Source organism: Lethenteron reissneri, chromosome 43 (genome assembly GCF_015708825.2).
Source record: "Lethenteron reissneri isolate LAM-NWPU_2019-01 chromosome 43, ASM1570882v1, whole genome shotgun sequence".
NCBI lineage: Eukaryota > Metazoa > Chordata > Hyperoartia > Petromyzontiformes > Petromyzontidae > Lethenteron > Lethenteron reissneri.
In genome coordinates, this window is record NC_083821.1 from 8,366,622 (window position 1) to 8,382,755 (window position 16,134).

Below are 16,134 nucleotides of genomic sequence, written 5' to 3' on the forward strand. Positions count from 1 at the left end.
CAAATAATATGTGAATGCTACAACTAATTACGTCGCACTGCGTTGGCAGTGGTACACAAATAACAAGAAATCAACACATTCATCACAAACACTGTGGCCTTCAAACGACGTTTCAGACAATGGCCCTTTTCCATAGCACACGTAGAAAGCCAGAGAGGTAAAGGTCACTTTGCGACGTGTTGAGTTTGCTACTGAGTTGTCATTGACGAGTGTGTTTTTTTTGTCCAAGCGAATGAAAAAACCGCAGGAACGATGCAAACGCGACGGTCAAAAGTAAACGAAGAGAGAATCTTAAAAAAAAATCAAAACGTGACCCCCAATTGTGACCACCCATCGAATCACTGGCGGCGTTGGTGAACCGTTACCCGTGTGGCCGACACGGGCCAAGTAGCTCACCCCTAACCGTCGTCCTGTTAGACCGAAGGTAGATTGCCCCATTATCACAATCGCGATCCTTTATTAACTAATTTACTTATCCCCCCCCCCCCCTTCCCACCCGTTCACGTGCCGTCAAAACCCAGATTCTGATCGAGCTGGAGACGGCGCTGCTGGACGACGAGCCGCACTGGTACAAGCTGCAGTCGCACGACGCCTCCTCGCTGCCCCTGCCGCAGCCCTCCCCGTACCTCCCACGCAAACACGTGTCCGCCGACAACGCCAAGAAGCTGCAAAGTATGTGGCGACTGCACGCACGCACACGCCTGTGAGCACCCCCCGCATCCAGCACGGTGGACCCCCCCCCCCCAAGCCCTCCTTGCCCCCCCCCCCCAAGCCCTCCTTGCCCCCCCACACTCGCGGTACAGCTCCCTCAACTGCCACAGAGCTAACGGTGGTGGCCATTGGATGGAGAAACTGCTGTCCCAAAGAGCCTTGGGTGCCTGTTGGATGCAGATACTGCTTGTTCCTCCCCCTCTCACCCATCCACCGCTTACCATAGAAACGTGGAATTTCCAACACCGACTCAATGCTGTTAACAGAGGAGACGAGTGCGGTCTTACCGCTTGTTTGAGGAGGGAGAGCAAGTTCGCTTGGAAGAGACAAATGTGCACGGCTGAACGTGTAATACGACATGAAAATTTATTTTCGTTTAATACAAGTGCCCCTTGGTGCCCAAGAAATTGACTTTTTTTGTCGTTAATGGTTGCACCGTCAGGAGGCCCGTGCACATTCGGCAATGTAAACCGCGCTAACATTCATTTAAACCCTCGCAGCGCATCGACGAGAATAGTGGTAAATCTTGTAGTCCCCAATCGTATCTCTTTAAAGTGACCACTGCATAATGTTACGAGAGGTTCATGGCAAATGGCCATCAATGTCAAACACAGAATCAAAGCAAACATCTTTGGAGTGCGTAGAGTCAATTAAAATAGGATCAATCTTAGCAACAAGGCTTTTTTTTGTCCGAGTTGGCAATGTACGACACTGCGATATTCGTTTTCACGTCCATGGTACACCAAACGAGCTCTTGCCGTGCAGGTTAGAATTCATCTTCTTGGTTCTTTCGGTAAAGTCACGTAGAAGGGAAGTAATAAAATAATAAAAATAAAACATAATAAAATCAAATAATTCTTTGATAAAATAAAAATAAAACATAATAAAATCAAATAATTCTTTGATTTTATTATGTTTTATTTTTATTATTTTATTACTTCCCTTCTACGTGACTTTACCGAAAGAACCAAGAAGATGAATCCCTGCAGTCACGAAAGCTTTAAATCGAAATTCAGGTTAGAATTGCCGAGTTAACATCCCCATATCACATTCTTGCGGTGTCCACGCTCACCACACTGTTTTCATGGTTGTTGATTTCCACTGATGTATTGAATATGATTACACCTTTTCAGTATTGTGGTAGATGTTATTGATATACCGAGACTGCGGTGTATGATTTGTGCCATAGAGCTTTGCTTATTAGTATCCCATTATATCCTAGTGCCACATGCGATTGCTCCCTATGCTATTGTAGCTTGTAAACCTTCACGTGATTATATATTGCCTGTCTCTATATGATTGTACATGGATATGCTGTCTATGACTGTGTATGTTTCCCCCCCCCCCTATACTGTATTGTAATTTCATATATACAGTAACTCTATACTGTATTGATATTTTCTCCAGGGTTATATGCGATCTTTCCTATTTGACTGCATTTGGTTTTTTTCTTGTGTGGTGGAGTATGCTTTCTCCTCTATGACTATGTGAAGTGGTTTGCTCCTTCTAATATCACTCACCGTTAACCCCACTGTTTGTTTGCATGTTGCTATATGAAGGTGTCCGTGAGTGCCTGTGTTGTGCGTGTGTGTCTGTGTCTACGAAACGTACCATCGTCGCTGTAGGCAGATATATATTGAGTGAGTTGCACAATTTTCAACGTGGACAGACATCTGTCCCCTTTTTTGAGGTGATATTTTAAATGTTATTCTCATCGTGGCGCTGCTGAACATTTCTGAATGTATCTGCCAAGCAAAGTGATTGAATAAACAGTTAAATAAATCCATAAATATGGTGTGATTTGCTGTAATTAACGCACATCTAAATATTGATAAATTGCTAACGCTTAATTGTGGTTTCACTCCCTTCTGTGTCTGAAGCTTAGAGTCATGATTATATCATAAATTAAAGCAAAATTCGGGAACCTAAATATTAAACAAAACATTAAACATAACCCTAATGTGTTCATTTCTCCCAACTTTGATTAATAACACAAAAATACACCGACTCAAGGTAAGTTACATAACTGTGAACTGAAAATGCATGCTGCAGAAAAGCGTATCAAGCAGCCTTTGTGACATGAAGGCAGTCATTTTAAACCTTGGTATGGTGCCCCTCGCCCCCGCCCCCCCTAATTGAGACCACTAGCTCCACCCCAGTCCCACTCATGGCACTTAAATTTCGCTCACACAAGTCGCTTATCAAAACTACCCCTCCACTGTTAGTCTTGACCACCGGTCATTCCTCCTGGCGATGAGTCCGATCAAAGCACCGCTGTTGCTCTTCCGGTCAAGTTGTTGTTAAACGTCCATTCATGTCTACTGTCGTCACCTCAGAAGAAATTAGCAAACCGTCACTGGGAATGCGGCTGTTCTCATTTTGAAGGAGGCATCTCCGTGCCAGTTATTACCTGGCGGCAGTTTTTCATACGAACCAAAAGCCATCCTTGGTTAAAACCTAAACGGCGATCTCTCCTTCTGGCATTAAATGATATTCTAAAACTTGCATTGCATACAATAGCAGCACTGGCTGCAGACAGAACTACACGTTTTGGCGTGCATGCCCCCCTGAAAAATTCTCTATGTGTCTCAATACTTATCGACTGCAAGATGTAGTGTAATGACACCACCATCAGCCTACCGGAGGCTACTGGGCCCTTCAATAGCAATTTCTCCTGCACGGTATCCATGCTGTAGCCTGCACCCCCCCCCCACCCTAACCCGCAAGGCTTTAATGCCTCATCTAGGGGGGCATGATCCACTGGATTGAGAATCTCTGCATTGAGCACCAAGCATAGAGGATCTGAGTCCCAGCAGGATTGTGTGAACGAGTATAGTAGTTTCATTCTCACTCAAACACGTAGACATCCTGACACGTGACTTTTTAATATGCAGTTAAATACTAAGCAGCGGCAGCAACATGGCAAGTAGAACCTCGGACGACAAACTCAACACATTATGCCCAAGCTCTGGTTGAAAAGATATTTCCCATAATAGAAATCAAGACAGTGGTTGTTTTTGTTTTTTACTGATCTAAAGTAAATTTTGAAAACAAGTTTTTTACAGTTGCCAGGGAGGTTCCTCCTCAGCATGTGCACAATTTTAAGAACGCTCAACTTTCCTGTATATTTGTGCGAACATACCACATCTGTACGTGTGGTGGTGGTTTTTGTTTGGTCATTTGTATCCAGTTGTATTTGTTCCGTGACTTTCCACTAGACGTTGTGTTTTTATTCGGTGTTTTGTTTGTGTTTTATTTTAAGACATTAACGTGTTACACTCGTCGTCATTGTGCTTGTGCATTTAATGTTGTTGACAACGACGATGATGATGATGATGATGGAGGACGGTGATGATCGTCACCAAGATGACAATTCTGTGAAAGTTATCATTGAAAAAGCACGGTCAACAATTGGTGATGATCGATGATAGCCGAAAGGCCATTGTATGATTCGGCAATGATCGATTTGGATATATACGTGGATTCAATTGGGTGATTAAATACAATTACGAGGCATTTGTACCTTTTTAGGCATTCATGTAATGTGATTTCACACTTGTAAGTTAACATAGAACATATGTTCTGCACTACCATTCTAGATTTGTGCCACATAGTAATAAATGCCCTGAATTTTACAATAAATGTATCTAGGCTACCTATGATAATTCACTTACAAATTTCATACCAACATTTTGATTCAAGATGTCAATAATCATTTTTTTTATCTATCAACTATGTAAAAAAAATGCACGTAAGATAAAAACTAATTAATTTTAGCCATATCAGTCTGCTCTGATCATTTACATATTTAACGACACTCATAATTAGCAACAACTTTTAATGTTGTGTTCTGTCAGCCAGCATTAAGTGATGTGTGGTTCTGCCGGCCAGCATAAGTAATGTGTGGTTCTGTTTACATTTACCGCCGTTCAGGATCCCAGCGTGTTAGTGATAGTGAAATTTCAGACTATGATTATGATGATGCCATTGGAGTAATATCGACAGGTATGAAGCGTGCATCCTTGTGTCTTTCCCCCGTGTGAGCTCGTGCCCTGTCCACATTTACTTTCGCTTCTGTTTGCTGTGTCACGCGCATGCCGACCTGCATGTTTTTTTGGTCAGTGCATGTCACCACGATTGCATTTTTAAGGAGGTTGACACAAATTTTTGATATGTGAATTTTCGACAAAAACTGAAATCGGTAGTTTAAATTACATTTTGTTGCAGTGAAGTAATCACTGAGTCTGGGAATAATGAATATGTTAACATAAACTTCACTGCAAATTTGAATAATTGATCAATTTCTAAAAGGGAACTTACAACCTGATGATACTGTGTTGATGGGATTCTCAATTATTCTCAATTAAAAGATCGTTACTTTAGAATGTTTTCAGTCTCCTTAAAAATGTTTATATATTACATTTCTCAACAAAAATTTACGTTACAATGTTCATAGGTTACTGCATAAAGTACTTGAGTTGTGTGTACAGTTGAGGAAATGATTGCTCAAATGAGTGGAAATGAAATGATCAAAAACTATTATCGCTTTGATGAACATTGTGATTTTTGCTGAAAGAGTGGACTTTTGTTCAATATTCTAGAGAAAATAGCGACTGATAATGATCACAGAGCATACGAAAGATAATTAAAAATGTTGACTGAAATTCACGTAGATTTTTAAAGAGAGATTGTGAATGAGTGTTACAAGCACATAGAATGATGATGATGATGATAATGATGACGGTCATTATGCAGTTGCGTGCAACATTTGACGATGAAATTGGCTGTCACCAATTCATCTGTCAACAATAGCCCTTTCCCGTTCCGAGATGACTGCAAGTTGCTGAGTGTGGGTCCCATTCACCGCTGAACATCGGAACGCACAAGCGATGCAGCGTTAATTTTATTAAGAGAGGCATAGCGCCATTGTTTTTAAAGACATTGAAATCACCGCAGAGAACCGTAGCGACATGCCCGCACTCTACGAAAGCTGGTGCCAAACTGTGCCACACGCCCTCCCGCATGGAGAGCCTCGGTACCGATAAAGTAATCCTATTTCAGTTTTTCTTCTGGTTTCGTTTTGATAATGTGCACGTACGTCATCGGAATGGAATCGGAAGAAAAACTTAGGACGTAAACGCACGTCATCGGAATGGCTAAAGGGTTCATAGACAATCACCGACACGTTTCCCCATCGCCAAAAGTTATTGCCGCGGTGTGTGCGAACGGAACGCAACTGCTAACGTTGGCCGTTATTGTCGCTCGGGGGTTGGGGGGGGTGTGGGGGATTGGCGGTCGTCGTTCAGATTACCGCTGCGGAGGGAAGGACGGCGGCCCCATCACGCTGGCCGTGCCCGAGCAGCCGAGCGCGACCCCGCGGCACCGCTCGCGCTCCGCGTCGCCGCACCGCGCTGAAGGGAACGGCCGCACGCGCTCCCGCTCGCCCGCCGTGCAGCAGAGGTGCGCCCAATGCACCCACCCGCCGGTCCCTCACCCTCACCGCACTCACCGCCAATCCTCACCCTCACCGCCAACCCTAACCCCAACCCTCTCCATCAATCCTCACCCCAACCCTCACCTCCAACCCAAAACCCTCACCCCCAACCCTCACCCTCAACCCTCACCCATAACTATAAGCCCTACATTATCTGAAGAAGAAACAAATTATCGTTGTGATCTTGATCATGTTAAACAGTCACAGTGATTGCATGCTTAGTGATTGATTGAGGCAAGCAAGTAAGTCTGAACGCTTTATTGCGCACTCTTTAGAGTCCGGTCCATCACAAATGAGCACTGATCATGCAGCTAGTGCTCTTTGGAAGAACACTGCGCTGTTTCAAGCTTGTTGAAAAATAGTCTCAAACTCAAGGACGGATCTCGAACATCTGCCAGTGCTCATCTCTCTTGTACAACTGTCAGGCAGTGGTAGACATTCCTTTGTGTTGTGAAGGGGGAAAGTCTATCCATAGGGCAAACCGTTGACTGACTTATCCGCAATGCGGTACCAATTTTATCGACCACAAACCCGGGGTTTGACGGAACGTCGCAATTGAGAGTCGCTCACTCTTCCGCCCAGCTTCCTGGTCAGTTAAATTTGTTGTCGTTGCCTTAACCTGCTCAATAGTTCATGACACTGAAGCTCCAATATTTATCCACATTAGCGAGGATTAATTAGTCGTAATTTACAACCACAGGACCGGTTCAGATGTCGCCTTCCACTGATGTTAGCCGTGGTCGGTGAATGGTGCTCAGGCCACTGGGATACTCTTGCGAATGATGTCACGGGATCCCGAAAGTTCACTCTTCAACAGACGGCGTTGCATGTTGCGAAACTCCCTTCCTGTGCGCGGTGAGGAGGTGCCATACCCTGGCTCACCAGGAGAAGGCAGTACAACAAAGATTTGAAATCCAACTGTTAAAACTACCATTTTTTATTTTACCCAGGGAAGGCCCACTGAGCTGTATTGCTCTTTTTCAGAAGCAACCTGGCCACAAATGATAGCTCAGCAAAGCGGCTTATCACGTGGAAATGTATAGCAGGTAAATGCTCTAAACGCGTGTTTCTAAATGTGGAGGGAAACACCGGAGGACTCGGAGAAAAATCCACGCGACCACGGGGAGAGATACGCAAACTCCAAATATACAGGTGTTAGGATCGTGATCCAGCTCACAACCTCCTGGATACCAGACGAGGTAGTTTACATCTCCCCACTGTGGCACTCCTGTTACATCGGTATCGGATAAAGTGTTTCCCCCCTTCACCTGAACATGTGTGGTTTGTTCCAGTTTCCTCTCACACGTAAACACTCATTAATCGGCCAATAACACCTGGACGTTTTAAAGGACCACAGAGCTTGGCCGATTGTTGGTGCCGGCTGACAGCGTGGCTGCCTTGCTGCTCGTCTGTGGTCCCTCGTTGAGCCTCCGGGTCGTTCTCTCTCTTCAAGAGTTGAGGGAACTCTGCGCGGTGGCGCCGTTAACAAGTTGAAATTCTAAGATTGTCTATGCACACATTCGGTATGCGAGCATCGGGTCAGGTGTGTGAGAATGCATTTCAAGAGGTGACCAAAACACTTTGATGCGTGGCACAATTAATATATTAACAAACATCCGCATGCTTAACAGTGCCATCCACCTCAGCTCTGAGGAGCTCACAAGGCTATCGTAGCACCAGCTGTCTTCTTGGGGAGATCGTGCCGTGGTGTAGTAGTTCGCACACGCGAATCAAAATCCTGAGGTTCCATCCCCCAGGCACAGCAGCTAAACCCCCCCTGCCTCCATCCAACCGGCATTTGTAGATAGATACAACCACAGTCAATCCGGCATGTCCACCTGTGGTGGGTTCTCCTACCTCTTCTAAGATGTCTGGCCAACTGAGAAGAGTAGGGCCAGCGTCCTCTGTAGAGCCGCTCACTGTAGCTCCCTCTTGTGGAGGCCTTTCCACCACCAGTGATGTGAGCACTAAATTGCAGAGCTGCACCTGCACCTTTCTTTTTTAACTCTTAACATTCAAACAGAGAGAAGCCGTCTCGTGGCCAATGCAGTGGATGCCACCACAGCTTGGCTTTTCTCGCTTCCTTTTCCCAGATTTCCACAGGCGATACCAATGTCAGCTTCCAGTATCATCATTATCATCTGGCTCTAAGACTTTCCCGTAGTTGCTCTGGGTAATCTGCCATCCTACCCTCGTCAACAACGCTTTACGGCGTTGTTTCATTCGAGATGTCCAAGTTGCTTATCCTATGGTTTGTTTTGTTTTTTAAATGTTCACAATTACGGCAAGAAATACGTTGTGGTTGTACAGTTTTTTTTACTGCCACATTGTGGGAAGTCAACCGTGGATCATCCTATGGATGGACTATTTCCCGTCATAGGAATGTCGAATGTTTTTGAACCACTGGCTCAGGGCTGCCAATAGAGTTGAGCAACACGGCGTGGACGATTTAAGCCTGGACATTCTTGGACTTGGCTTTTGAGTTATGGTGGTGACCTACAACTTCACAGCCAACAATTAAATACGAAATGTTTCAGCACTGCCTTTGAGATGTGCTTCATCCCATCGACACGGACTTGAAAAACTTATAATGGAGTTGGGAAGTTTCACAAACCAGTGGACCATGCAGTGTTTTGAAGTCAGTCACTCTCCCCGGTTGGTCTTTTTAGAATTCAGACATGGCCAGTTGTCTCGAGAACCAAGCCTTTCCACGGAGATCTCTGCTGAAAAGGTCATCGGGGCTGGCTCTACTTTTTTATTTAGCCTTTTGAAAAAAAAAGATATATAAGGCATGAACAAAATAACCCTTCTGTCTCCCTCCGCTGAGGGTAAGTGCCTTAATGAGTAGCGGAACGTCACCCAGTTGAGAGCAGCTGCTGTCAAAAGCGCGAGGAGCGATGCTTGCCAAGCTGTCAGCAGAAAAGAGACGGACGTCACCTGGTGACCTCCGTTTTCTTTTTTAGGAATATGAAAAACAGGAGTTGGTGACTTTTTTCATGTTTTAGAAATGCAAATGTGTTCGGTTTTGAGCTTTGTCAAAAAAAGTTACTTTCTCCCAGGCGGAAGTGGGTGAACCTGTCAAAATCCCTCATTCTCACCACAGGGACCCAGATCAGCTTTAGGATGACCACTATTTACTGCCTCTGAAGTGAAAGTGATTTTGTCGAGCCTTGAAGAAAAAAAAGTTGAGTTCACTCCAAATCGAGATTTGCACCCTTCTAATTGCGAGCCGCAATGCTCCGATCATGGTAACAACCGGCACGTCGGGTACTGTACATGTGTCCAGTTAATTTAGAGACACATGCAGATTGTATGGATATGCAAGACTGAAATAAAATGTAAATAACCACCTGCAAGGAACCTGGTCAACTTCTGAACCGTTCATTTTGAAAGCCATGACCGCGGCTCTCATTGCAGGAGCTTGGACCAGGTTTCTCACAACAACAACAACAGGAGGTCTCGGTCTCCGTCACGGCACGACGAGCGGCAGGGCAGGGAGAGAGGGAGAACTGTGGAGGCGCCATACCCATGTGACCGTGAGAGGTAAGACTCAAGTCAGAGGTTGGTACTCAGCGGAATCCCGTGGGCTTAATGTTTTGCGTACCATAGAAAATCCAATTTGATATCTTTTAAAATTTTAATTTTAAGCTTTCGTGACTGCAGGGATTCATATTCTTGGTTCTTTCGGTAAAGTCACGTAGAAGATTCCAAAGAACACAGGATGAGATGTTACTCTCCTTTGTGCAAGCACTTCCAAGAGTTCATGAACAGTGAGCCTGGTGAAATTTGGGGAACGCATCGTCAGTAGTGAACCTTTGGTTCCTAGGGTGTTTCGGCCTTTCATACTATACACCCTCCCCAAAGGCGGCCAGCGACAGGGTGATCAATCCTACGCTTGCGTCCCATTCCCAATTAGTCATAGGAGTTGCCTTGTTGTTGATAGCCAACATCCCATGGGACTATCCATGGCAGGGGCGTCCTCCTCCCTGAGTCAAGCATTGTTGACTGCCTACCTCCTGGCCCTCTCACTTTGGGGCCCAGCTGGGGTCTTAAAATAAAAAAAATATAAAACAAAAAAAATGATCACGACGTTTCGACTGCAACACAAGCAATCATCATCAGGTGTGAAATCCACAGCAAGAAAATTTCAAATTTTCTTACTGTGGATTTCAAAATTTCAAATTTTCTTGCTGTGGATTTCACACCTGATGATGATTGCTTGTGTTGCAGTCGAAACGTCGTGATAATTTTTATTGTTTGATATTTTTATTATTTATTATTTCCCTTCTACATGACTTTACCGAAATAACCAATAATATTTGTTATCTTCTGTTTATTTGTTTTATTCTGCGCCGTCTTACGTGTAATATTGGACTAATACAATGAAAATGAAATCCATACTCAAGGTGGTTGAAGCTTTGAATACGTTTCTTCATCTGCAATAGCCTCTCTATTCAAATTATACCATGAAGTCTTCATGTATTTCACCCGCGTCCATATCTTGCTGGAGATTCCTACCTTCTGCTGCATCTCGCGGCTGTGTGATGTTGTGAATATATAACGCGCGCGTGTTATTTGCGTCTTCCATAATTCGTGGACCAATTTCACGTGAATTTGTGTAAATTGGCTTGTAGTTGGAGAACTACGTGGTGTGGTGAGGTCAAGTGGATATCTATGAAAAAGAGCTTCATAGCTCATCGGATTCCTCCAGTCTAAATGAAGATTCTGATTCTGAAGTGTGGGTTCTCCTGGTATCTTCCAAACATATTTTCTATCATGAACTCTATGGTAATTCCCATTAAATTTGGAAGAGTCTGTGAAAACATTGCAAGTTCTTGGTTATTAAGGTATTTGTGAAGCACTAAATGTAGCTTCCTCAAACAGCATGCAACGGTCAAAGAGAATCCGAGCATAGGTTTGATATCAAGCCAATGTCAGCAGGTATCTGCTATAAACTCTACTCGGTTTATTCAGAATAATATTTGTACTTTATTGTGAGGTACTGTATGTCTTCACAAGCCCTGGAGAGACACAGGTTGTTAATGATACGACCTGCTAGTTGCACACGATTTAGCCGTAGCGCTTTCACCGGTTGTTGCAGAGTTTCACGGTTCAAATCTAGTGGCGGCCTTGGTGAACAATGCGAGTGTAACGACTGTAAAAATAAGTGCCGTCTGCTTCACAGTGGACGTTAGAGGTCTCGTGACGTCATTCACAAGAGTAGGCCATTGCTGTGTCACTGGTACATTTTCAAAAAATTATCCGAATTTTGTTTTACTCAATCCGAATATACATTTCAATCATCGCCCCATTCCTACGAAAGCTTGGCAGGACCCTCCTGAAAACGAGTCATGAGACTCAGTGAGGCTTTCCTGGGTAAACGAGCCATCATAATAATAAGAAATGATAATAATTACAATCCGAGCAAGGTAATTCAGAACTTGATATTGAGTGTGTGTCTGTGGGTATATGTGTGGTTGTGTATGCATGTTTTTGACGTGCGTTTGTGTGTATGGATGCCACTGGTTCACACAATGGCGGTGCCAAAATAAAACAAACAGTCGATCACGGTTCGTAGCACGAGTGAGGTGAGAATTTTGTTGTCTGCTATGCGTTGTCATAATATAAATGTAAAAACCGTGCCTATATTACGACATTTGGTTAATTCACTTTTCGTGAATTCAGTACTTTTAATACATATATATGAAATGGTCAATTAAGTATCATAAATATTTACTTAACTGCTCACTGAAATGCCTGACTTTCCAGACTAGTTTGTACCCTAAAGCTGTGATTATTACACTCAGGAGAGAAGTGAGAAATAATCCTAGTGTCGTACCAATAATCGTTGTGGGCTATTTGTTTCTAAAGGCAGCGTAGATCATTGGAATGGTCTGCCAACCGTTGCTGCAAATGCAGGATCCATTGCGTCATTGAAAGTGGACCTGGGCTGTGTTAGGGAATCGGGAGAAAGTTGCTTGAAGCAGGTAGTGGATGTCTCTTTAACAGTCTGGGGATTGTTTATACTTTGTGGACAATCGAAAGGGCTGTAGGCAAAATTTTAACTTTTGAATATATATAAAATATATTATTCCAAAGGGTAAAAACATGTTTAATTATAAATGTGTCCGCTACTGAGAGTGGTGGTGCCATAGCTCTGTACACATAGTGCTCTGCTTCCAGCAGTCCGTGTTTTATTCCTGACCGTGATGTTCAAATGCAATTGGAATCTGAACCCGGAGCAGATTCCAGTCCTCGCGACCTCCCGTGATGCACATTACCAGCCTTACCAACCTTTCCCTCTCATTCAAAGACGCCACGACATTTTGCACACACCTGATAGTTGGCAATCTCAACTTCGCTGATTATATGTGTACCTATACGTACACGTACGCATCCTGTTTGTGTGTACCTGTTTGCATGTTATCCACAGTAAAACAATAATACATGTACACATCTGAATACACGTACAAATTAAAGTGTATTTTCCTTGCAAAGGCAATGCAATTTCATTAGCTCTCACCCAAGAAAAAAGTTACGTAAAAAATCACAGTAAAAGTCATACAAAACATACGTGATCTTATAAACTTCAGCTTCAGATCTGGCCCAACAATACAAAAAGCATTTGGAGCCAAATTCTTGATTCCATTGTCTACCTTGCACATGTCCTCATGCCCCTTTCCAACACCCCGGTGGCTATGTTTCTAGCAGCTTTAGCGCAGAGCCAGTGACCCCAAGTGCCTCCCTTGTAAATATTGCCATGGCCGTGGCATGAATCCCTGCGTCACGGCTCTCTTACAGCACCGCAGCTCCGAAGTGCCAGATTTTATTGCCGAAAGGGCAACCGAGAGTTCGGCAAAAAAAATCTCTGCACTGCTCGTTGGACTGCCCTATCCAAGAACAGAAGTGCCCTCTAGTGGATTAGTGTGAACACGTGACCTTGCAGCAGTGGCTCTCGGCTCGAGAAGCCCAGCTACCAAGGAAACACTACGGAGAGATCACGCGTGTATGTATGTTGAACATCGAACTTCTTTCGCACCATACATAGCCAACCGTGCTAATCGGTTGGCTAGAGACAAATCGACGTCTCTAGTTAACGCGGTGTTATTAAGGCATTTGTTTTGTCACCGTAATGTGGCACCGATATTCCCATACAATGTTCTATTGCACGGTATCCAATGCCGTAGCCTGGAGCCACCCTGAAAAGGATTTTTGTTAAGGGGGGGAGGGGGTTGCGAGGGTGAGGGGGTGATTTGATGGGTTGATGGTTACTACTTTGCAGAGATTGTTATTTTATTTTATCAGTATCACCATCCCTAGTTCAGTATTTCCAATAACTCTGCAGTAGATGTTTTTTCTTTGGGTAAATAATCTCCGTTTAGTCATTGAAAGACAATTTGCTGAATTAGTAAAATTAATCCAAAATAATACCTCATTTGTCTGCAATTCCACTCAAGACCGGGACAAATATTTAAATATATATATTTGACTATATTAATGTTTACATAACGAACAAAATGAGAAAAGGAGAATCAAAAAAAATATTTGCGAAGGGGAGTAATTTTTCCGAACCCTAACTGGGAATATAGTGAGAATCACCTCCCTGTGAAACAGCCCTGCATATGTCTTGGGTCAGCATTTGTCGTGCGTTCTAGTGTTATGACGTTCAAGCAGCGTTTTCATTCTCCCCCATCACCACCCAGAGACCCTGGGTGCATCTGTCGAGAAGTGCATCACGGTGGTCTATCCAGAGACCGATAGATGACATTCCAGTGTGGCTCATGTGCCTGCTCAGACCTTCCTCTGAGAAGACGGGACCGTTACACCCTCCACTGCGCATTCCTTCCCTGAGAGGCAGACGTATGGATGGGTGAGCCTTGCCTCACTGTCGCTGTTGCAACTCGCTTTCCATTTTACACGCATGACCAGGAAGCTCAGCGGTTGCGCGAGCAGCTCGCAACCCTTGGTTGGGGATTGACTCCGTCCATCATGCTTTCTGGCGTCGATAAAATTGTTACCACTTTGTCGGGAAGTCAACAATGGATCGACTCAAGGCCGTAGCCATGGAGTCAACATTGGGGGGGACCAAATCTTCCAGGGTGTCTGGGGGTCCCAACCCAGAAAAATATCTAAATTTGAAAACTAATTTCCTGCCTGAAATATTTAAAAAATTCACTAACACATGGGATGGATTTTTTTTTTTTACAATAATGTCTAATAGTGTATTGTATTACATTGCTCTGTTTGAACTTTTTACCATTTCTTGTTTCATTGTATGTAATGCCAGAGATTAGGGATTAATAAAGTACAATCATAACCACAATCATATATAAACATAAATCTATGCGTTGATTTATATGAAGGCCAGATATTGTGGCCAAGGTTTAGTAAATGTTTGTTTTTATTACCATAGCATAGCAATTTTTCTATAGCAATATATTGTGGGGGGACATTTTGAGCATATTTAAATATATATTATAATTACAGCCTTGGATAGACTCACCCCTGAAATCAAACTTAGAATTTTCACCACTGGCTCAGGGCTCTTAATAGGAGATGAGCACTGCCCCATGCTCATTTGAGCAAGACATCACTTAGGCTTTGTTTTAATTGAAAGCCAGTTTTGTGATTAATTATTATGTTGCTTATAATTTTCTGGCCAATAATTTCCAGTCCTTCAGGGCAATTGATTATGTAAAGGATTAATAAAAGTCATGGTGACAGGGTGGCGCAGTGGTAATACTCGTGCCTAACAACAAGAAGGGCCTGGGTTTAATTCCTAACTCAGGCGTACTTCTGTGTGAAGTTTGTATGATCTCCCCTGATCCGCATGGGTTTTCTCTGGATTATCCTGTTTCCTCCCATAGCTAAAAAGCTATGTTTTGGTCAAAACATCCCAATGCTGAAGATTTACCTGATAATTACTCAATTATTATTACACACAGCAGCAACATCATGGCATTGAACACGGAAATTTAGCAATATCCTCCTGAAGAATAATCTTGAGACTCAGTGAGGTATTTTAATAACAATAATAATATCTCAATTAGTCATTGTGGACAGCTATTACTTTTGAAAAAAAAAACTGAAGCTAGTTTGCTCATTCACAGTCACCTGCTGTTTCAGGTGCTGTTTCAAGGTATTTAATGTGCTTCAAGTAACATAGAATGCTTTGGTATAGCCCCACACCACATTGCAGTCAGTTGCAGCATTAAAATAAATGTATTTACTAAAAACCGTACCACTCACCAGGCTATTTAGATAGCTGATGCTATGGGCAGCTTCGGTATTTACGTATACGAATTGTTCAAAGTAACATGATCCAACTAAATATTGCTCAGAAGATCTCTCTCATCCGTGACCATGTAGTGAAATAAGAGGGGAGGGGCTGCTGGGGGCTCTGGGACCCCAGGCTTAAGCCTCTTGGCACCAGGCGTGAATTCCCAGGCGCTTAATCCCCTTGGCGCCGCCAAAGGGGGGGGCTGTGTGTGCTCTGTGGGATATCTGGGGGCGCACACGGCCCCACCCCTCGTTGGGGACTGGGCATAAAAGGGGAGCTCCCTGGACGATCAGGGCCAGTCGTAGCTCAAGACCCAAGACCCAAGACCAGCCATCTGAAGACCCTGGGATGCTGTGAGAGCCATTGGTGGGACTCTGGAACTCCCGACTCTACGACCTTGTGAGGCGAGTTCCAGAGCGTAGCCAGAGTAGAGTATCTAGGCTGTGTACCTAGGCTGTGTACCTAGGCTGTAACAGAGTATCAGGACTGTTGGAGAGCTGGAGTGTTGGACTGTTGGAGAGTTGGAGTGTTAAATCATAATAAAGAAGTTACATCTACAAGTGTCTCCGGAACCCATTACAACCATATTATCCATGAGTCCTATTATCCAGAGAAGCAGTGTGGTCTGTGAGAAAGCCCATTTTCAACG

At 43.8% G+C, this 16,134-nt stretch overlaps 1 protein-coding gene across 1 annotated transcript in view; it reads left to right on the forward strand.

Moving 5' to 3' along the window:
* LOC133353343 (regulating synaptic membrane exocytosis protein 2-like) overlaps positions 1-16,134 on the forward strand; it is a 271,939-nt gene that overhangs the window by 184,008 nt on the left and 71,797 nt on the right. The window contains 4 exon segments of the mRNA XM_061569499.1: positions 522-672; positions 4,645-4,716; positions 6,018-6,171; positions 9,623-9,748. Of these exon segments, the coding sequence (XP_061425483.1) occupies positions 522-672; positions 4,645-4,716; positions 6,018-6,171; positions 9,623-9,748 (503 nt within the window).